We start from the raw sequence: 23,414 nt of genomic DNA, 5'->3' as shown, positions 1-23,414 counted from the left end.
GAGCCGCGCAAAAACTCACGAGAGAACAAGTCTGAATCCTCCTCTTCCTTCCTTCCTTGGCAGCACGAGCAATTAATTTTGTCTGCTTTGCGCGACTGCCGTTTTGTGGTCGTTTTTCCGGCTGGCCATCCCATCACTGCTTACGCACTTGCTTGTCCACATGCCACACGAGCCTGGAGTTTCATGAGGTACACTATGACGACCTGCGCAGCGCCGGCCCTCCCGGTTAGTTTTCCAAGTTACCGCTTCTCGTCTCCTCTCCTGGCTGCAGTTTTATAACTAGAAGTATGATGACTAATCCAAGACTAGTTGTTGATGATGATGCAACTTCCTACTCCTTCCTAGACTAGCATAGTAGGATGCATGCAAGTAAAAGATTGTTAGAAACGAGCAACCAAACGACGACAGATTGTTGATAGGTGATTTATTAGTATCCGCAACCAAACACCGAAACAGTTGGACTGGAATGGAATCAGGAGTTGTACTGTACGCATGACATGAATACCCTATTGACATAGGTTAGCCATGCCACCTGTATGCAGTAACATCGACCTATATCCTCTCAACAACCAACCATGACTCCAATCAAGCGTCCGTGTACCAACGAAAACCAGACGCCTAACTTATGTTAACGAAAAAAAAGGGACAATGAAATTTCAGGCCGCAGGTGAAGATTCCGTAAGAAGCATCTGATTCACATTAACTCGGAAATGGAAACGACAAACTGTACAGACGCTGCAATGCCGCCCATGCTCTTCTTCCGTATTCACATGCTCATGACCAGACGAAATAAATTACCAAAATCAGTAACGCTAGCTGTCTGTTTCTTTTTTTCTCATAAATATATTTGTTGAGAAAAAATTTAGCACACCATTAAAGAAACCCAAAATCCTAGAGTAAATTCGATCCAACGGCCAGGATTACACCGCGGCACCGTCTTCTGACGAAAGGAAACTAAGGAAAGGAAGGAAGGGTCCGATCAGAGCCAGAGGGCGCCGGCCTTCTTGAGGATGGGCACGAGCTCGCCGGAGATGTGGACGGCCATGAGGCGATCGAGGCCGCCGAGGAGCTTCCCCCCGACGAACACCGCCGGGAGCGCCGCTGCCTCCCCGCCGTCCGGCACGACCCCGGCGAGCGCGGCCTCGTCGGCGACCTCGTGCACGGCGGGGTTGACCCCGAGCCCCTGCAGCAGCCGCTTCACCACGTGGGTGAGGCAGCAGGCCCGCCTCCCCACCACCACGACCGGGCTCTCCGACACCGCCCTCTCAACCCCCGCCGCGTCCTCCCGGGACGCCGACGCCTCCGCGGTCTCCGTCTTGACGGCGACGGCCGCCTCCGCCGCCGGCGACGGGCGGGCCCAGGGCCGGGTGCTGCTGTAGGGGATGGCTTGGTACATTGCGCACGGCTACGTGGATGCTCCCGGCCTTCCCTCTTTTCCCTGTCTTGCGCGGGTGTGTGGTTCGTGTCTGCGATTGTTGGGCGTGTGTGTGATGGCTTGGGGAGGTGAAGGGGCCAGATATATACAGCGAGGAGGGAGGTGAGGTGGGAAGGTGACGACAGCACGGCGGTAGTATGTGGGACCCGCAGGACGCGGGGGAGCTTTCCGCGGGGACTGCACACGAGTTGTCGCGGGGAGTGACGTGGAGGGGCGTCAGCCGCTGTCGGGGCCGCCGGATCCGTGACGACAGCCGCTGCGACGCGGACGGCGGCGTTGCAGTTGGAAGTCAGATCATGGGGGTGGGCAGCGATGCGCGGGCTGAAAGGGTCTCACCGGACCGCAGTGTGGAATTTTCGGGTGTTTGGCCGGTGGATGTTGTTTTCCTTGGCTCTGGCTCTGGCTCTGAGAAACAAGATTCCAAGGATACCGCTTTGTTGAGCATGACCAAGGTCCTTTCAGGAGAACAACACTATCCGGTCTCGTGTCCTGAATTCAGATTCTTCGTGTTGGCCTCCTGAATTCAGATTATTCGTGTTACTTGACTTGTATTTTTCCCGCACCGATTCTCTCTGACTTGGTCAAGTTACTGTACATTAGAGTTGAGAGGCACACTAGTGGTGGGAGCACAAACCACTGGTGCGGATTTTTTTCTTTCCATCGAATTGGGACTTTATTCAACGAAATAATATCCGGTTACAATCTGCCCGTAGGCTGCTAATGACAAAATCTACCTCGCAGAAAAAGTTGACAAAATATGGGCTTTGATCAAGCCAACTATCCGTACCCTCAAACGTACAAGCACACTGAGCACATCGATGGGCCGGGAAATCCGGGTCCCTACCAACATGACGAACCGAAAACAAAGAAAAACTAGGCATGACATTCTCCAATTCTTGTATGACAGGCGCCGCAACCGAACGTGAATTTTGATGTGAGTTCCGTAGGTTGACAAGATCCAGGCAGTCAAACTCCATGATCACATGTGAATACTCGCGCAAATGGGCGAAGATCACCCCTTCTCTCGTAGCCAGCAGCTCGACACGAATGTGTCGAAAACTCCTCGCAAGGGCTTACACCATGCACCAAGAAACGATAGGTGAGATCGGGCCATGCCACCAGCTCCACCCGACATACCATCAGCGAAGATAGACCCGTCCATGTTGATGGTGATCCATCCCGCCTCCGGTGGTCTTCAACATTGCGTCCCATGCGTCCTCTGGCGCGATGGAATGTCAAGGATAGAAGGGGTTTCATGCATTCCTTTAATAGCCTGAACCGGATCATACCCATCTTCATTGTGTGTCCATCGGTTCCGTGATGACTATATGGCATGCATAATTGTGATAATTTTGCATCTTGAGTCCTCTGAGAACATTGGGTCTAGCAAAATATCACGAGACCATGTTTCTGGGTGCAACCTTGGCAGGCGAAGATTAAACCTATCCTTGCTACAATCCAAAACTTTTTACCATCTGTACATGAAATGAGACCATGCATCAAGTCCTCCCCCATATAGCGTGACAGATGTCACATATGCCAAATGGTTTAATATGTCCATACTTCAATATTTTGGAGTCCGGTAGTATATCGCGGAGCACCCGCCACCGGAATGCCCTAACCTTCGGTATGACATTCAGTTTCCAAAATGCAGACCACAACTGTTTATTTGTCGTTGAAGTTTCTGTAATCGTCCCTTCCTCTAGAGAGCTGGGCTTATTACGAGTCACGAGAGATTGATACGCTGACTTTACAGTATAGTTGCCTGACTTTTCCAATGACCATGCTAGGCTATCTTCTTCCCCAGATGGATTAAGAGGTATGTTCAATTTGGCTTATGCATCGGAGTGTAGAAAGTTCTGATGAACTAGCTCAATATTCCAACCGCATGTGTACTCATTGATAAGTCTGGAACTTTGGGTAAAGGTGCAGTACCTAGACGCCCCGTAGGTTTTAGAGTAGCCGTGTTGGGAATCTATGGATCATTCCATGTACAGATGCTCAAACCGTCGCCAACCCTATCAAGCCGACGCCCGGGGCCTTCTTGCCCGCGATGATCGCCTGCCAGGTGGACGATGCTCGTGCAGGAGTTGTGGCATGTAAAAACTTTGTATGTGGATGGTACTTGCCCTTCAAAACTCTTGCACAAAGGGAGTCTGGGTGGGTCAACAGGCGACAACCTTGCTTACCGAGCATGGCAAGAATGAATGAAGGGAGATCCCTAAAACCCATCCCCCTTTCACTTTTGGAGATGCAAGTTTCTCCTAGGAAAACTAATGCAGAGATCACTTATCCAGAGAGCTACCCCATTAATACTTTGCCATTGATGATGAAACACCTTTGCAAGCATTTTAGTCAGTTGGAAACAGCTCATACTATATGTAGGAATTGCATGGGCAACTAATTTCAACAAAACCTCGCGGCCGACAGTTGGAAACAGCTCATATTAAATGTAAAAATTCCTCTCTGCCCAACCCCGAACCTTGCTTCGGATTCGTTCACCAATGTGAATGAACGTACCACTTATGATTCTTCCAATGGCAGTAGGCAGGCCCAAGTACTGTTCAGAGAATGCCTCCACCGATATCCCGAGAGCATAGTTTAAAAAACCGGACCGGACCGGCGGTTGGACCGAAAAACCGGTACCGGTGATCCCAGCGGGTTTTTAAGCACAGCGGACAGTTCGAGGAATCGAACTGAAAAAAACTGGTCGAACCGACCAGTTTTTCTTAAAACCGGCGAATCGGTCGGTTCATAGAAAACCAGACGATTCAATGTCATTTCCTTAAAAGCCCCTCAATCAAATCGTTTTCGTGCGAACAGGCTCGGGGTAGAATCCAAAAAGGAAGAAAACCTTCTTTTGGTAGGGTTCTGGCCAATTTCGGAGCCTTTCTCTTGATTTTGATCCCAGGCAAACCCCGTCGAGCGTAGCCGCCCTCCTCCGACGCGATCCTTGCCGGGTGTTGTGGTGCGGCAACGCCACCTCTCCCTCATGGCTCCACGTGGCAGTAGTAGGCCACCAGCCCACGCCGCCACTCCTGTGTCCTGCCGCCCTGAGCCACTTCTATTGATAATTGGCAAAGGGGACAACGCCGCCTAGTCGGTCTGGTCCATCCAAGTCCGATCTCCCTCCGCTCCAGTTAGTTCGACCAGTCCTCCCTCCGGTTGCCTCCCTCCGTTCCAGAGTCCAGGCTAGGAGCACCCGAGCAGGAGGACCAGGACGCCCGACGGTCCAATTAAACATTTTTTTATCTATTGATTGGTGTATTTATTGATAAAATATATACCATTTTATTGCTTCAAAAATCGACAATCGAACCGGTGAACCGGCGGTCCGACCGGTGAAAACATGAACCGATAGCCTTCCTGGTTCGAATTTTTAAACTATGGACCAAAGCCATGTTTTCTACTAGTGATATGAGGGTCAGACCGGGCTTTTGATGCCCGTTTGATGCGTCCGTCTGGGTCGAAAAATCATGACTGGGCAGTGACCGGGCGGGCGGGCCGGACGTTTGAGGAGGGTTTGTGGCGCCCGGTTGTAGATGCTCTTAGCAAGAGGATAAATGACAATAAATCCATGTTACTTATATCCTCATCAAAAAGAAAAGGGGTACTACGTACGTACGTAGGTGCGTGCGTACGTCCCAATATTTTATGGGAAAACTCCAATTGAGCAACTCCAAACTAGTGGTGGGAGAGCGATTCTAGAAAGGAATAGTTAGCAAGTGGGCAGCGTGAAAACTCCAATTGAGCATGTACTTGCTAGGACTCTCACAGTGAGGTTCACACACACGCTCTGATTTTGGGGGTGTTGCTGTCGCGTACCTAACACAATCCAATCGTGGCGAGAGCCGAAGTTTTGGACGCTGGGCGCCCAACGTTTCCAGGCGGAGTTGGCGTCGGCAGCACCATCGTAATGCAAGACGTCACTCGGTTTGGACCTGGATGGCTGGATGGACATTGTGCGCTGGTTTACGTACTGCGTACTGCTGCTCTCTCCACCTGTTTCCAAGACACGTTGGGCCTTTTCCAAGTAGAATAATGCTCGTCAAGCTCAGCCTTTGTGGGTCTAATCGATCCATCTCGCGACACGGTCAGATTATATGTACGTAAGCGCGTGCATAGTGTATTGCCGCCAGTAGAGCATATACTAGCATGCATGTGGATCACGTGTGACGTCGCCTTTCTTGGCCTCGTTATATCTTGCTTGGCAGAAGAGACGTACAGCACGTACGCATCTGGAACCTTGAAATTAAAAACAGTAATTGGAAAACTTCATGGTTTCTGCTCGGCGTATTGGGGGAGACGATTTGTTGGACGCATGTCCGGTTAGAACCCATTTTGTCTAAGCCAGAGAGCTATTTAAGAATTAGGTTTTAGTCTCGTGTGTTGAATATATTTTGTATAGGCAGTATATCGCATGTATATGTAGGATCATTTCCTATCTAGCCCCACCTCCTAGTTTTCATGTATAGTCGAGGCCGTGGGCTGCTCATTGTAAATATATACGTGTGTTTATGCACCTAATCAATTGAGAGTTGCATTGTCAAACAATATGGTATCAGTTTCCCTTCCACGATCCCTTTCCTAAGCTTCCGCTCCTGTCGCCGCCGCGCCCCTAGGCCGCTGCCGCTGCCCCTAGCCGCGCCGTCGCCGCACCTCCTCCCTGCCGCCGCTGCCTCCCTACAGCCGCCGCACCCTCTCCTCCCTCCCACAACCCTAGCCACTTCCCTCCATCGCCATGGCCTCACCCGGATCATCCGCCTCCGGTTCCACCAACAACAACCCGTTCGCCGGTCCGATCCCGTCCTCATCCGCGATCTTGACATCCATCGTTGTGTCCCCGTGTGCCTTGATCACTCCACCTCCACCTACTACTCCTGGAAAACATATTTCTCTCTAGTGTTCCGCGAGTATCATCTTCATGATCACGTCGACGGTTCCGTTGATTCCAGCCTCATGCTTGGTGATGAAGAGTGGACGACCATCGATGCTACGCTCATTCATTGGTTCTACCTCACCATCTCCCGTGATCTCTTCCACGCGGTGGTCACCGACGGGGATGACGCCCTCGCCGTTTGGACAAAACTCAACGGGCTATTCACCGACAACCAACTCCAACGCGGGGTTTTTCTTCAGCAAGAATTTTTTGGGTCTCATCAACTTGATTCATCCATCGATGATTATTACATGCGTCTCAAGAAACTTGCAGATGAGCTCCGTGACCTTGGCAAAACCATCTCCGACGACCTCCTCCTCAGCGCCCTCACCGCCGGGCTCAATGAGGAGTTCGGTAACGCTGCCTTGAACCTCACCTTGATCCCGGAGCCAACCTTTCCCAAGGTCGTGGCTTATTTGCGTCTGGAGGAGCGTCGCATGAAGATGGCGAAAACCAGGGCTACCCACATCGCCCTCACCGTCGGGACTTCCCGCGGCGGCCCGCCACCGCCGTCTTCGCAGGCGCTTGCCGCGCCGCGGTTCTCTCCACCGGCGGCTTCCTACGGGCAGTACCCGCCGCCCGCGGGCTACTTCTAGGGGCCGCCGCCCCAGCCGACCTCCTCTGATCGTCGCCGTGGTGGGCGTTGCGGTCGGAAGGGCAACGACCAAGGCGGCCAGCCTCGCCAGCAGCAGGCCACCGCGCCTTGGGCCGCGGCCCAGCACCCGTGGACGGGCCTGGTTCATGCGTACAGCATGCCAGTGCCCTGCCCGCCCGCTCCCGGCCTCCTGGGCCCGCGTCCCACCTCGCACCAGGCGCTGTACGCTGCGCTCCTGTCAGCACCGTACGCCGTGCCCCCGCCAGCGCCCTATGCCGCGGTGCCGTACGCCGCGCTGCCGCCGGCCCCTTACGCCGCCCAACCGTCGGCGCCCCCACTCCCGCCGGCTCCGTGGGACCCAACCCTCCTTCCGGTGCTCCACTCCGCCCCCTAGCCAGCCAACTACACGGGTGGCGGTGATTGGTACATGGACACCGGCGCCACCGCTCATATGGCTGCCAACCCCGGTACTCTCCACACTTCTTACCCCGTCCATACTTCCAATCGCATTACCGTCGGTGATGGATCATCACTTCCCATTACACACATAGGACATGCTTACTTTCCGTCTACATCCACACCGATATCATTATCTAACATACTTGTGTCTCCCGACCTCATTAAAAATCTTGTTTCCGTTCGTTCTCTTACTCGTGAAAATCCTGTTACCGTTGAATTTGACATGTGTGGTTTTTCTGTCAAGGACGCTCGTACCCGGATGGTGCTCCACTGATGTGATAGCCTCGACGAGCTCTACCCAGTCCACCCACCCGCCTCCACCAACACATCTCCGCCCGCCCTCTCCGTCGGTGTGGACCTTTGGCACGCTCGCTTGGGACATCCCAACGACACACTCTTCGTCATATTCTTTGGAGTTTTTCTTTCACTTGTAATAAGATCGACGGACACACTTGTCATGCGTGTTGTCTAGGCAAACATACTCGTCTTCCCTTTAGCACTTCCTCTTCAGTTGCATCGTATCCCTTTGAACTACTTCATAGTGATGTGTGGACTTCTCTAATACGTCTCCAGCGTATCTATAATTTATGAAGTATTCATGCTATTATATTATCTGTTTTGGATGTTTATGGGCTTTACTAAACACTTTTATATTATTTTTGGGACTAACCTATTAACCCAGAGCCCAGTGCCAGTTTCTGTTTTTCCCTTTTTTCAGTGTTTCGCAGAAAAGGAATATCAAACGGAGTCCAAAAGGAATGAAACCTTCGGGAGAGTTATTTTTTGAACGGAAGCAATCCAGAAGACTTGGGGTGTACGTAAGGGAAGCAACGAGGAAGGCACGAGGCAGGGGGCGCGCCCTCCACCCTCGTGGGCCCCTCGTGGCTCCCCTGGCGTATTTCTTCCTCCTATATATACAATATACCCTAAAACCATTGGGGAACAGAACAGATCGGGAGTTCCGCCGTCGCAAGCCTCTGTAGCCACCAAAAACCAATCGAGACCCTATTCCGGCACCCTGCCGGAGGGGGGATCCCTCACCGGTGGCCATCTTCATCATCCCGGCGATCTCCATGACGAGGAGTAAGTAGTTCACCCTCGGGGCTGAGGGTATGTACCAGTAGCTATGTGTTTGATCTCTCTCTCTCGTGATCTAGATTTGGCACGATCTTGATGTATCGCGAGCTTTGCTATTATAGTTGGATCTTATGATGTTTCTCCCCCTCTACTCTCTTGTAATGGATTGAGTTTTCCCTTTGAAGTTATCTTATCGGATTGAGTCTTTAAGGATTTGAGAACACTTGATGTATGTCTTGCATGTGCTTATCTGTGGTGACAATGGGATATTCACGTGATCCACTTGATGTATGTTTTGGTGATCAACTTGCGGGTTCCGTTTGTGAACTTATGCATAGGGGTTGGCACACGTTTTCGTCTTGACTCTCCGGTAGAAACTTTGGGGCACTCTTTGAAGTTCTATGTGTTGGTTGAATAGATGAATCTGAGACTATGTGATGCATATCGTATAATCATACCCACGGATACTTGAGGTGACATTGGAGTATCTAGGTGACATTAGGGTTTTGGTTGATTTGTGTCTTAAGGTGTTATTCTAGTACGAACTCTAGGATAGATCGACGGAAAGAATAGCTTCGTGTTATTTTACTACAGACTCTTGAATAGATTGATCAGAAAGGATAACTTTGAGGTGGTTTCGTACCCTACCATAATCTCTTCGTTTGTTCTCCTCTATTAGTGACTTTGGAGTGACTCTTTGTTGCATGTTGAGGGATAGTTATATGATCCAATTATGTTATTATTGTTGAGAGAACTTGCACTAGTGAAAGTATGAACCCTAGGCCTTGTTTCAAAGCATTGCAATACCGTTTGTGCCCACGTTTATCATTATTTACCTTGCTGTTTTTATATTTTCAGATTACAAAAACCTTTATCTACTATCCATATTGCACTTGTATCACCATCTCTTCACCGAACTAGTGCACCTATACAATTTACCATTGTATTGGGTGTGTTGGGGACACAAGAGACTCTTTGTTATTTGGTTGCAGGGTTGTTTGAGAGAGACCATCTTCATCCTACACCTCCCACGGATTGATAAACCTTAGGTCATCCACTTGAGGGAAATTTTCTACTGTCCTACAAACCTCTGCACTTGGAGGCCCAACAACGTCTACAAGGAGAAGGTTGCGTAGTAGACATCAAGCTCTTTTCTGGCGCCGTTGCCGGGGAGGTGAGTGCTTGAAGGTATATCTTTAGATCTTGCAATCGAATCTTTTTGTTTCTTGTTTTATCACTAGTTTAGTCTATAAAGGAAAACTACAAAAAATGGAATTGAGAGTGCCTCATATGCTTCATCTTTTTAATGTCTTTCGTGAAAATAAGGATTCCGATAATTGTGCTCAAGTGCTAGAAGAAGAATGCATTAGAATGTTTGGCACTAAATATTAGAATGATGAGCATGATTGCAATGTTGTTAGTATGAATTCCTTGAATACCCATGATGCTAATGATATGCAAAGCCACAAGCTTGGGGATGTTATGTTTGATGAAGATGATATGTTTAGTCCCCCAAGTTTTGATGAGCAAATTTATTATGATGAAAGCATGCCTCCTATTTATGATGATTATTGTGATGACACGTATGCTATAAAGAATAAAGATAACCATGAAACTTGTCATCATGATTTTAATTTTCAATTGGATTATGCTTCACATGATAGTTATTTTGTTGAGTTTTCTCCCACTACTACTGATGAGAATAAATTTGCTTATGTGGAGAGTAGTTAAATTTCTATGCAAGTAGATCACGAAAAGAATGCTTTATGTGCTGGTTATATGGTTGAATTCATTCATGATGCTACTGAAAATTATTATGAGAGAGGATCATATGCTTCTACATATTGCAATAATATCAAGTTTCCTCTCTATGTGCTTATAGTTTTAAAGTTATGCTTGTTTTGCCTTCCTATGCTAGTTGATTATTGTTCCCATAAGCTGTTTGCTCACAAAATCCCTATGCATAGGAAGTGGGTTAGACTTAAATGTGCTAGTCATATGCTTCATGATGCTCTCTTTGTGTTTCAATTCTTATCTTTTATGTAAGCATCATTGAAATCATCATGCCTAGCTAGGGGCATTAAACGTTAGCGCTTGTTGGGAGGCAACCCAATTTTTATTTTTGTTCTTTGCTTTTTGCTCCTGTTTAGTAATAAATAATCTATCTAGCCTCTGGTTAGATGTGGTTTTATGTTTTAATTAGTTTTTGTGCCAAGTTAAACCTATAGTATCTTCTTGGATAATAATTGTTTGATCTTGCTGAAAAAGTCAGAAACTTTCTGCTCACGAAAACAATTGTTAAAAATCACCAGAAAGTGATAAAATACATATTCCAATTTCAGTAGATCCATAATCAAATTATCTAGGTCTTCCTATTTTGGCAGATTTTTCTGAGTTCCAGAAGTTTGCGTTTGATACAGATTACTACAGACTGTTCTGTTTTTGACAGATTCTGTTTTCTATGTGTTGTTTGCTTATTTTGATGAATCTATGAGTAGTATCGGAGGGTATGAACCATAGAGAAGTTGGAATACAGTAGATATTACACCAATATGAATTTAGAATGAGTTCACAACAGTACCTAAGTGGTGATTTATTTTCTTATACTAACGGAGCTTACGAGTTTTCTGTTAAGTTTTGTGTTGTGAAGTTTTCAAGTTTTGGGTAAAGATTCGATGGACCATGGAATAAGGAGTGGAAAGAGCCTAAGCTTAAGGATGCCCAAGGCACCCCAAGGTAATATCCAAGGACAACCAAGAGCCTAAGCTTGGGGATGCCCCGGAAGGCATCCCCTCTTTCGTCTTCGTTCATCGGTAACTTTACTTGGAGCTATATTTTTATTCACCACATGATATGTGTTTTGCTTGGAGCATCATTTTATTTTGTTAGTATTTGCTTGCTGTCATTTAGAATAATGTTTTGCATCTCTATTTTCAATAAAAGTGGCATTGATAGCGTCTACTATGCCTATTTTACAGGTCTACATGTTGCTGTTTGAAAACAAGAAGTTTACCGCTGTTGCAAAAATTCCCTAGAAAAGTCAGAATGTGATAAAATGTTGAAACCTTTTGCATAATAAGGTCTGATAAATTTACTACAGTGGGAATTTTCTTTCATAATTTTTGGAGCTAGGGAAGTATGGATCTTGCTGCATTCTTTACAGACTGTCCTGTTTAGGCAGATTGCTGTTATGTTTGCATTGTTTGCATATGTTTGCTTGTTTAATGATTCTATTTGAGGATAGGACTATTAAATATGCAGAGGCATTTAGTATGCAATGTTGAATAATAATTTTAGTGATTTGCTACAGTAGAGTATGATAAGGTTTTTGCATTGGTTTATACTAACTTATCTCACGGGTCTTTGTTGAGTTTTGTGTGGATGAAGCTTTTGAGATTTAGGGAGACTGTGATATGAGAGGAATTAAGGAGACACAAAAGCTCAAGCTTGGGGATGGCCAAGGCATCCAGATAATATTTGAAGAAGTCTCAAGCGTCTAAGCTTGGGGATGCCCCGGTTGGCATCCCACCTTTCTTCTTCAACAACTATCGGTTAGTTTCGGTTGATCCTAAGTTTTTGCTTCTTCACGTGATGTCTTCTATTCTTAGAAGACATTTTATTTTGTTTTGCTTGATGTTTGAATAAAATACCAAGATCTGAAATTATTAAATGGGAGAGTCTTCACATAGCTACATAATTATTTAAGTAGTTTGTCATTTGCTCATGTGCTTCACTTATATCCTATGAGTAAATAGTTGAATGAGCGAATATCATAAATCTAAAATTATTTATGTTTCATATGCTTATCCCATGGGGAGTAATGACTTCACATATAAGAAGTAGAGGTGGTAAATTTATTGAATGTTAGCAAACATTGTATTGGTCACTTGAACAATTCATGAAAGAATATTGAGGGAAGAGAGATTTCACATATAAATATACTATCTTGGACATCTATTGTAATTGTGAGCACTCATTAAAATATGACATGTTAAAAGGTTGATGTTGGACAAGGAAGAGAACGTAATGGGTTATGTTTTCTTATATCTGAAATAAAGTATATTGTCATGGATCATCCAACATGTTGAGCCTGCCTTTCTCCCTCATGCTAGACAATTCTTTGCACCAAGTAGAGATACTACTTGTGCTTCCGAATATCCCTTAAACCCGGTTTTGCCATGAGAGTCCACCATATCTACCTATGGATTGAGTAAGATCCTTCAAGTAAGTTGTCATCGGTGCATGCAATAAAAATTGCTCTCTAAATATGTATGATTTATTAGTGTGGAGAAAATAAGCTTTATACTGCATAATAAAGGTCCTTATCACAAGTGGCAATATAAAGTGATGTTCTTTCGCATTAAGATTTTGTGCATCCAACTATAAAAGCGCATGACAACCTCTGCTTCCCTCTGCGAAGGGCCTATCTTTACTCTTGTCTTATACCTTATGCAAGAGTCATGGTGATCTTCACCTTTCCTTTTTACATTTTATCCTTTGGCAAGCACATTGTGTTGGAAAGATCCTGATATATATATATCCAATTGGATGTAAGGCATCATGAACTATTATTGTTGACATTACCCTTGAGGTAAAAGGTTGGGAGGCGAATCTATAAGCCCCTATCTTTCTCTGTGTCTGATTTAAACTTTGAACCCATAAATATCGCGTGAGTGTTAGCAATTGTGAAAGACTAAATGATAGCTGAGTATGTGGAGTTTGCTAAATCAAAGCTCTGACATAGACTCTTCCTGAAAATAAGATTAATTGTAATTGTTTGATGACTAATAACACGGTTTGTTAGTTTTCAAGAAGGTTTATGATCTATACTTTAACATGTGAATAGCTTGTTACCTGATTATGAGAAGCTTTATGAGTTAAACTATTGTTATGACATATGATGATGCTAGAAAAGGTGATTGAAATTATCATTGATCAAACTTGTGCACCTGCTAGCATTCACACTTCATAAATTATTTCTTTTATCATTTACCTACTCGAGGATGAGCAGGAATTAAGCTTGGGGATGCTGATACGTCTCCAACGTATCTATAATTTATGAAGTATTCATGCTATTATATTATCTGTTTTGGATGTTTATGGGCTTTACTAAACACTTTTACATTATTTTTGGGACTAACCTATTAACCCAGAAGTGCCAGTTTCTGTTTTCCCCTTGTTTCAGTGTTTCGCAAAAAAGTAATATCAACCGGAGTCCAAACGGAATGAAACCTTCGGGAGAGTTATTTTTGGAACGGAAGCAATCCAGAAGACTTGGGGTGTATGTAAGGGAAGCAACGAGGAAGGCACGAGGCAGGGGGCGCGCCCCCCCCCTCGGCGTGCCCTCCACCCTCATGGGCCCCTCGTGGCTCCCCTGACGTATTTCTTCCTCCTATATATACCAATATACCCTAAAACCATCGGGGAACAGAATAGATCAGGAGTTTCGCCGCCGCAAGCCTCTGTAGCCACAAAAAACCAATCGGGACCCTGTTCCGGCACCCTGCCGGAGGAGGGATCCCTCACCGGTGGCCATCTTCATCATCCCGGCAATCTCCATGACGAGGAGGGCGTAGTTCACCCTCAGGGCTGAGGGTATGTACCAGTAGCTATGTGTTTGATCTCTCTCTCTCTCTCGTGTTCTCGATTTGGCACGATCTTGATGTATCGCGAGCTTTGCTATTATAGTTGGATCTTATGATGTTTCTCCCCCTACTCTCTTGTAATGGATTGAGTTTTCCCTTTGAAGTTATCTTATCGGATTGAGTCTTTAAGGATTTGAGAACACTTGATGTATGTCTTGCATGTGCTTATCTGTGGTGACAATGGGATATTCACGTGATCCACTTGATGTATGTTTTGGTGATCAACTTGCGGGTTCCGTTTGTGAACTTATGCATAGGGGTTGGCACACGTTTTCGTCTTGACTCTCCGGTAGAAACTTTGGGGCACTCTTTGAAGTTCTATGTGTTGGTTGAATAGATGAATCTGGGACTATGTGATGCATATCGTATAATCATACCCACGGATACTTGAGGTGACATTGGAGTATCTAGGTGACATTAGGGTTTTGGTTGATTTGTGTCTTAAGGTGTTATTCTAGTACGAACTCTAGGATAGATCGAATGGAAAGAATAGCTCGTGTTATTTTACTACGGACTCTTGAATAGATTGATCAGAAAGGATAACTTTGAGGTGGTTTCGTACCCTACCATAATCTCTTCGTTTGTTCTCCTCTATCAGTGACTTTGGAGTGACTCTTTGTTGCATGTTGAGGGATAGTTATATGATCCAATTATGTTATTATTGTTGAGAGAACTTGCACTAGTGAAAGTATGAACCCTAGGCCTTGTTTCAAAGCATTGCAATACCGTTTGTGCTCACGTTTATCATTAGTTACCTTGCTGTTTTTATAGTTTCAGATTACAAAAACCTTTATCTACTATCCATATTGCACTTGTATCACCATCTCTTCGCCGAACTAGTGCACCTATACAATTTACTATTGTATTGGGTGTGTTGGGGACACAAGAGACTCTTTGTTATTTGGTTGCACGGTTGTTTGAGAGAGACCATCTTCATCCTACACCTCCCACGGATTGATAAACCTTAGGTCATCCACTTGAGGGAATTTTGCTACTGTCCTACAAACCTCTGCACTTGGAGGCCCAACAACGTCTACAAGGAGAAGCTTGCGTAGTAGACATCATTCTCCAGTTGCGAGTAATACCGACTATATTTACTATCTCGCACTATGTGTGGACCTTCCATTCTCTGCATTTTGGATAATTTTTCGCACTATGTGTGGACCTTCCCGTTGCGGCGGAAATACGATGTCATATCCATTCTCACCGCCTTTTACTCATATGTCACCATACAGTTTGGTCGCTCCATTCATGCCATCCAAACGGACAATGGGAAGGAATTCGACAACCTTGCGGTTCGCAATCTCCTCGCCACACATCGGACGATTTTTCGGCTCACTTGCCCCTATACCTCGCAACAAAATGGGCGGGCCGAACGGGTCTTCCGCACTCTTAATGATTGCGTCCGCACCCTATTGTTCCATGCTAACGTGCCACCCCGTTTCTGGCCCGACGCCCTCGCCACCGCATTACTTCTTATCAACATTCGGCCATGCCGCGTTCGCGGCAACTTTGCATCGCACCACCTGCTTTTTGGGAGCCCGCCATCTTATGATGACCTTCGCATCTTCAGGTGCCTTTGCTACACCAGCATCGCCTCTACCACCCCTCATAAACTTGCTCCTCGCTCTCTCGCATGCATCTTCTTGGGCTACCCTCCCAACACCAAGGGCTACCACTGCTACGACCCTATCTCACACCGTGTTTTCACCTCTAGACACGTTTACTTTGATGAAAGGGTTTTTCCGTTTCATCAGGTACCACCGTCCGACTCGCCGACGACTTCACCACCGGCTCCTGGCGACTCGGCTTCGGGCTCCCTTGGTGCGCATGCGCGCCCTCGAGCCCACCTCGGGCCGCCTCCTGGCTTCGGCCCCCTATCCCACTCAAGGGCTGCGGGCTTGGCGCCTGGCCCCGCTGCTTCGGCCGACGCAGCGGCGCCCCCGACGCCCCCTCGCCCGGGTCGCCCGGGTCCGTGCTGGACTCTCCCGAGCCCTCGTCAGGCTCGGCCGTTGTGGGCTCTTCTTCATCAACTTCGCCCGCTGCCACCCCGGACTTGCCGCCACCCCGTATGGTGACTCCTGCCCGGACCGGTGCGCTCCACCTGAGTCAGTGGTACTCAACCGATGAGTATCTTCTTGCGGCTTCCACCTCGGCACCGTCTCCCCTCCCATCGTCAGCTCGAGCGGCTCTTCGTGACCCTCATTGGCTCGCCGCAATGCAGGAGGAGTTTGACGCTCTTCAGCGCAACTGCACCTGGCAGTTGGTGCCTCGGCCGCCACACGCTAACATGATCAGCGGCAAGTGGGTCTTTCGTCATAAGACTCGACCTGACGGGACCATCGAGCGCTACAAGGCTCGTTGGGTTGTTCGCGGTTTCTGCCAGCGTGCCGGTGTGGACTTCACCGACACCTTCGCCCCGGTTGTCAAACTGGGCACCATCCGCACTGTCCTGCAGCTGGCGGTCTCTCGCGCATGGCCCGTCCACTAGATGGATGTCTCCAACGCGTTCCTTCATGGCCATCTCGCCGAGCAGGTCTACTGTCAGCAGCCCATCGGCTTCGTCGACGCCACCCAGTCGGATAACGTGTGCCTGCTCTCGCGCTCACTCTACGGGCTCAAGCAGGCCCCTCATGCTTGGTACCAGCGTATTGCTGCATTCCTTCAGCAGCTTGGTTTCCAAGCCACTCACTCAGATGCCTCTCTGTTCGTATACCAGCACGCTAGTGGGACGACTTATCTGCTGCTCTACGTCGACGACATCATCCTGACCGCTTCCTCGACCTACCTTCTTCATCAACTCACGGCTCGCCTCTGCACTGAGTTCGCCATGAAGGACCTAGGTCCTTTGCACTACTTCCTCTGGATCGAGGTAGTGTGGCGTGCAGAGGGGTTCTTTCTTCATTAGTAGCAGTATGCCCAGGAGTTACTCGAGCGCGCCGGCATGCTTAACTGCAAGCCTGCACCTACGCCTATCGACACGAAGGCCAAGGTCCCCGCTCTTGAGGGTACTCCGGCACAGGACGCCGCCTTCTACAGGTCCATCGTCGGTGCTCTTCAGTACTTGACGCTCACTTAGCCCGACTTGCAGTACGCAGTTCAGCAAGTGTGCTTACACATGCACGCTCCATGTGATTCTCACTGGTCCCTGGTGAAGTGGATCCTTTGTTACATCCGCGGCACCATGGCTCTGGGTCTCACGTTGACGGAGTCCTCTTCCACTGATCTGGTGGCTTACTCAGATGTCGACTGGGCTGGCTATCCTGACACTCGTCGCTCCACCTCCGACTACTGCGTCTACCTCAGCCCCTCTCTCATCTCGTGGTTGATTAAACGACAACCGATGGTGTCCAGATCGAGTGCCGAGGCTGAGTACCGTGCTGTGGCCAATGCTGTTGCCGAGTGCTCCTAGTTATGGCAGCTTCTCCAGGAGTTGCACCTTGGCGTGGCCAAGGCCACCGTTGTCTACTACGGCAACGTCTCCACCGTCTACCTCTCCGCCAACCCCGTTCATCATTGTCGCACGAAGCACATCGAGCTCGACATTCACTTTGTGCGTGAGAAGGTGGCTCTCGTCCACATCCGGGTCTTGCACGTTCCCACTGCTCAGCAGTTCGCCGATGTTATGACCAAGGGGTTACCCACGACTACATTCGAGGAGTTTCGGTCCTGTCTATGTGTCACAGATGTCGTATCGACTGCAGGGGGTGTTGAATATATTTTGTATAGGCGGTATATCGCATGTATATGTAGGATCATTTCCTACCTAGCCCCGCCTCCTAGTTTCCATGTATAGTCGAGGTCGTGGGCTGTTAATTGTGAATATACACGTGCGTGTATGCACCCAATCAATTGAGAGTTGCATTGCCAAATAATACCATGCCCCTCGTGCCGCCCCCGTGTGTGATCCGGGGGGAAACCCTAGCCGCTCTTCCCCTCGAGCCCTCCCGCCTCCCACCCTCCTCGCCGTTGTCCGCAGCGCCACCAAGCAAAGCCTGGCCAGCAGGGCAGCGGCGGGGCATCTTCCCCTTCGAGCATCTCCACCGGCGTGGGATGACTAGATTACGTGGAGGCGCTGGGTTTACGTGGGGTCTGGTGGCGCGGCGGGCGGGCTACCCTTGCCGACGTCGTGCACGGCGCGACGGCGGCGGCGGCGGGATCCCATGTCGCGGTGTGGTGAGGGCTACGTGGTGGGCTCGGCCAGGTGGTTGCGGGTGCCGTCGGGTTCACATCGGATCTCGATCTGATGCTAGACGCAGTCGGCCGGCACGGGGTGGTGGTCTTCGCCGCTGGCCACATCGGATCGGCTGATTGGGTGCCTAGATATCTACTATGGATGTCCTTCTTGACTCCTGTTGGGTTGAGCCCCATGGCAATCTCATCTATGTAGGTTTTGATTCTTCGCTCGTTGCCAGATCCGGAGCAGACGAAGGTTTGGTGGTATAGGATGGGGATCGGAGGAAACTTTGGTCGGCTAGTCTGGCCCGGCATCGGCGGCGTCCCTCAAACGTCGTTACCCTTCCTAGAGGCGAAGGCGAGGTCCCTTCTATCCACCTCCGAACACCTCCCGGACGAAAGTTCAAAATTCAAACTGGATTGGGCGGCGACGGTGTCGTGGGAATGAGTTTGACAGTAAGAGTATAGGGTATGTAGGAGGAGGCAAGGTCCTAGCTATGGCGAGGTTGTACACACAAGTTTATGAGTTCAGGCCCCTCACGGAGGAGGTAACAACCCTATGTCTCGGTGCCGCGGAGGCTTGTCGACTGGATATGTGTTGAAGTTACAGGGGGTGCGAGCCCTTGTGCCAGAGGAGGGGGTAGCTTATATGAGTGCGCCAGGCCCCTCGCAGCCCTCGGTTACACAGGGTTCAATGTGAGTTAAGACTAGGACGTTACTGGTAACGCCTGCTGTAGCGACCAGACCTCAAATGGCCTGTGCTGCTGTGCACCAGTGTCATCCCTGGATCAGTAATGCTGACACGCACAGTACAAATGGAGGATTTATAACAGAGTAGCAATCACACACTTATTACATCGAATATCTCCGAAGAGATTAAGTATGATAAACATGGCTTAAGGCCATCTAAACGATAACAGCGGAAAACTTGGAAGATAAGTGAGTCCATCAACTCCAGCGGCATCACTGAGTATAAGACCACGACCTAAGGCACCTTACTCGTCGTCTGAAAAGTCTGCAACATGAAACGTTGCAGCCCGAAAACGGGTCAGCACATGGAATATGCTGGCAATGTAACACATAGAGAGCAATGAACAATGATAATGCTATACTATATGCATATATGGCTGGTGGAAAGCTCTATGGTTACAGTTTTTGCGAAAAGCCAATTTTATCCTACTACAAAGGAATAAATTTTATTTAACTATCATGGTGGTTGAAACATTGAGAAGGTACCTCCAACTCAATCCCAATTAAGTGTCATCATTAACCCAACAAAATTAATTAAAAGTATCACGGTGATGAGATTCAAATGATAATCCAGGTACTAGATACTCAAGTTGTCCATAACCGGGGACACGGCTAATCATGATCAGTTTGTACACTCTGCAGAGGTTTGTGCACTTTTCCCCACAAGACTCGATCGCCTCCGCTTGATTCTCGCACTGCATGATGTTTGAGAAACGGATGACCGAGACACAGTCTTTCAGGAACAGTCACTCTCTACTCTGGATGGACCGGTACACCTACTTTCCCCTACATCTGCTAGTCCACCTCTTCAAGAGATCCTGTAACCCACTCAGCTATGCTAGAGCCCATAATAGCTTGCGGCTGCACACGGAAGTTTCTAGCATGAATAATCTTATGATCCCTTTGAGCCTGGGTGGCGGACCTTATACATACAGACAACACTGGGTTCTCCAGGTGTCTCAATCCACCCAGATGTGAGTTTTAGTTGCCACCTTAAGTTGAACCATTTATTAAGCACTCACATCTGTCATGAATATCTCTCAAACCCAATCCACGTCTACGCATAGCATGGCGAGAAGTAACTCCCGAGGGTTTGATAAGAAAACAGGTAATAGGTACTACCTCAACTACTTCCCAATACCCACAGTTTATTAGATCCTAATCATGCAATGTGTTTGAGGAAATAGATCTAATGCAATAAAACTGGGTATGAACGGGATATGATCAAAGTGTTACTTGCCTTGCTGATGATCCGCGAAAACTAACGAGTCGAAGTAACAAGCGGCACACTCCGGGTACTCTATCGCAAACAAACAAGCATACAATCAGTACTCATCTAATGCACAGGTAAAACTCGAATGAAAGATTCAACCAGAAAGTTCAACTTAAGAACTCCGGTTTGCAAAAAGAATCAACTCGAAAGAAGCAACGAAAGTCAAACGGCGGAAGAAATAAACTTCGTTTGCTAATCTGGATCTAGGTCAAATTTTACTGTTGCAAAAACTTGTTTGAGTAGATTAAACGGAAAGAGAATTTCGAGACGAAACTCTAGGCGCTTGAATCACCTGATTCCGATAAACGAGCGAAAAGTTAAACAGATTCGAAAATTCGATCAGAAATCGAATCTGAGAAAATAACGAGAAAAATCCAACGAAAAAGAAAACGGACGAACGGTTAAATAACGGACGTTCGTTAACAGAGAAAAAACCGATGAACGTGTTCGTTAAAACGAACGGTTCGGTAAACGCTCGTGAAATAAGAAAACCGAAAAAAACCGATCTAGGTTTTTTTTAAACAAAAGCTTTTTTTTCTTCAGAAAACCGGTCAACTCGACGAACGGCGGCGGCAGTACCTCGACGGGCTCGCTCCGGCGAGGGGCTCCGGCGGGCGGGGTCGGCGGCGGGGGTGCGGGGCTCGGGGGCGGTGGCTCCGGCGGCGAGGGGGCTCCGGCTCGGGGCTCCCGGCGGCGAGGCGGCGAGGCAAAAGGCGGGCGGCGGCGGGGCTAGATGCGGCGGCGGCGGCGGCTCCTCCGGCGATGGTGGCGGCGAAAACGGAGAGGGGGCGGGGTATATATGGAGGGGGGGCGAGGGCGGCTTGGGGGAGGGGCAACCGAGGCGGCGGCGGCGTCGTGGCTCGGCCGGACTCCGGCGGCCGTGCGGGAAGAGGAAACCGGCGAGGCGGGCCGTCGGCTGGGCCTTTGGCCCAGTCGGCGCGCGGGCGCGTGTTTTTTTTTTAAAGTTCCGCGAAGAAAATGCGTAGAAAAGTAAATAAAACTCAGAAAAACATGTCGGGCAATTGGTGGACAACCTTTGGGATACATTCTCTAGTTTACGAGAATATCAAATTAAGTTTAATCCGGAGAAGTGCATCCTCGGGGTTCCGGCTGGCAAACTACTCAGTTTCATCGTATCTAGCTGAGGAATAGAGGCCAATCCAGCCAAAATTTGAGCCTTGGACCGTTTAGAGGTACTGGCAGAGCTCAAACACATACAAAAACTAGCGGGTTGCGTGGCAGCTTTGAGTCGCTTCATATCACGGGTCGGAGAGAAGGCCCTGCCCTTATATAGGCTATTAAAGCAAACCAAAACATTCAAGTGGACCGACGAGGCCGCGGCGGCCCTGGAAGATATGAAAGTGCTCCTCACCACTAATCCTATCCTGGCAGCACCAGGTATATGTGAGCCGATGATACCGTACATCTCGGCCACAAATCAGGTGGTAAGCGCAGTTCTCGTGGTCGAGTGAGACAGGAGGGCCACAAATTCCACGTGCAGAAGCCCGTCTACTACGTCCCCGAAGCCTTAACACCATGCAAATCACGATACCCTCACTATCAAAAGATGGCCTATGTCGTCTTCAAGGCATCACAAAAACTTCGCCATTATTTCCAGGAATGTTCGGTAACCGTGGCATCCGACATCCCGTTAAGTGGCATAATTCATAACAAGATGGTATGGGGTGTATAACCAAGTGGGCCATAGAGCTCCTACCTTTTGAAATCACCTATAAACAATGTCGGGCCATTAAATCCCAAGTATTGGCCGATTTTTGATTAAACGTACGAAAGCCGAACTTGAAGGAAATATGCCCTAGAGGCAATAATAAAGTTATTATTTTATATTTCCTTGTTCATGATAAAGATTTATTATTCATGCTAGAATTGTATTGATCGGTAACTTAAATACATGTGTGAATACATAAACAAATACCGCGTTCCTAGTATGTCTCTACTAGACTAGCTCGTTGATCAAAGATGATTAAGGTTTCCTAACCATAGACATGTGTTATCATTTGATAACGAGATCACATCATTAGGAGAATGATGTGATGGACAAGACCCACCCGTTAGCTTAGCATAATGACCGTTCAGTGTATTGCTATTGCTTTCTTCATGTCAAATACATATTCTTCGACTATGAAATTATGCTACTCCTGGATACCAGAGGAATACCTTGTGCTCTATCAAACATCACAACGTAACTGGGTGCTCATAAATATGCTCTACAGGTATCTCTGAAGGTGTTTGTTCAGTTGGCATAGATCGAGATTAGGATTTATCACTCCGAGTATCGAAGAGGTATCTCTAGGCCCTCTCGATAATACACATCATAAGCTTGCAAGCAAATGACTAAGGATTTAGTCATGAGGTGATGTATTAGGAACGAGTAAAGAGACTTGCCGGTAACGAGATTGAACTATGTATGAAGATACTGACGATCGAATCTCGGGCAAGTAACATACCGATGGACAAAAGGAAATACGTATGTTGTCATAACAGTTTGACCGATAAAGATCTTCATAGAATATGTAGGAGCCAATATGGGAATCCAGGTTTCGCTATTGGTTATGGACTGGAGAGGTGTCTCGGTCATGTCTACATAGTTCTCGAACCCGTAGGGTCCACACGCTTAACGTTCGATGACGATATAGTATTATGTGAGTTATGTGATTTGGTGACCGAATGTTGTTCTAAGTCCCGGATGAGATCACGGACATGACGAGGAGTCTCAAAATGGTCGAGAGTTAAAGATTGATATATACGCCAATATTATTCAGACACCGGAAGTGTTTCGGGGGGTACCGGGTACTTATCGGGTCACCGGAAGGGGTTTCGGGCACCCCCGGCAAAAGATATGGGCCTTATGGGCCAAGAGGGGAAATGCACCAGCCACAAGGGGCTGGTGCGCCCCCATATGGGCCGACCTAAGAAGGAGAAGGAAAGGGGAGAAGGGAAAGGATATTGATGGATTAGGATTCCCACTTCCTTCCCTCTCCCCCTCTTTCCTTCCCCCTCCGACAAACATGGCAGGGGGGCGCCGCCAAGGTGCAAAACAGAAA

At 48.0% G+C, this 23,414-nt stretch overlaps 1 protein-coding gene across 1 annotated transcript; it reads right to left on the bottom strand.

The window, feature by feature from the left end:
• Nucleotides 1-670: 670 nt before the first annotated feature.
• LOC123074613 (monothiol glutaredoxin-S5) lies at nucleotides 671-1,487 on the bottom strand. Its single transcript, XM_044497411.1, has one exon. It carries the CDS (start codon nucleotides 1,394-1,396, stop codon nucleotides 980-982), a length of 417 nt encoding a protein of 138 aa, XP_044353346.1. The 5' UTR covers nucleotides 1,397-1,487; the 3' UTR covers nucleotides 671-979.
• Nucleotides 1,488-23,414: the final 21,927 nt, after the last annotated feature.

This window comes from Triticum aestivum, chromosome 3D (assembly GCF_018294505.1).
Source record: "Triticum aestivum cultivar Chinese Spring chromosome 3D, IWGSC CS RefSeq v2.1, whole genome shotgun sequence".
Taxonomy (NCBI): Eukaryota; Viridiplantae; Streptophyta; class Magnoliopsida; order Poales; family Poaceae; genus Triticum; species Triticum aestivum.
The sequence above is the reverse complement of the archived record's forward strand: the minus strand, read 5'-3'. Positions and strand labels throughout refer to the sequence as shown.

Excerpts from the sequence above, each read along its gene's own strand:
- LOC123074613 (XM_044497411.1), bottom strand. The coding sequence starts at position 1,396 with ATGTACCAAGCCATCCCCTACAGCAGCACCCGGCCCTGGGCCCGCCCG.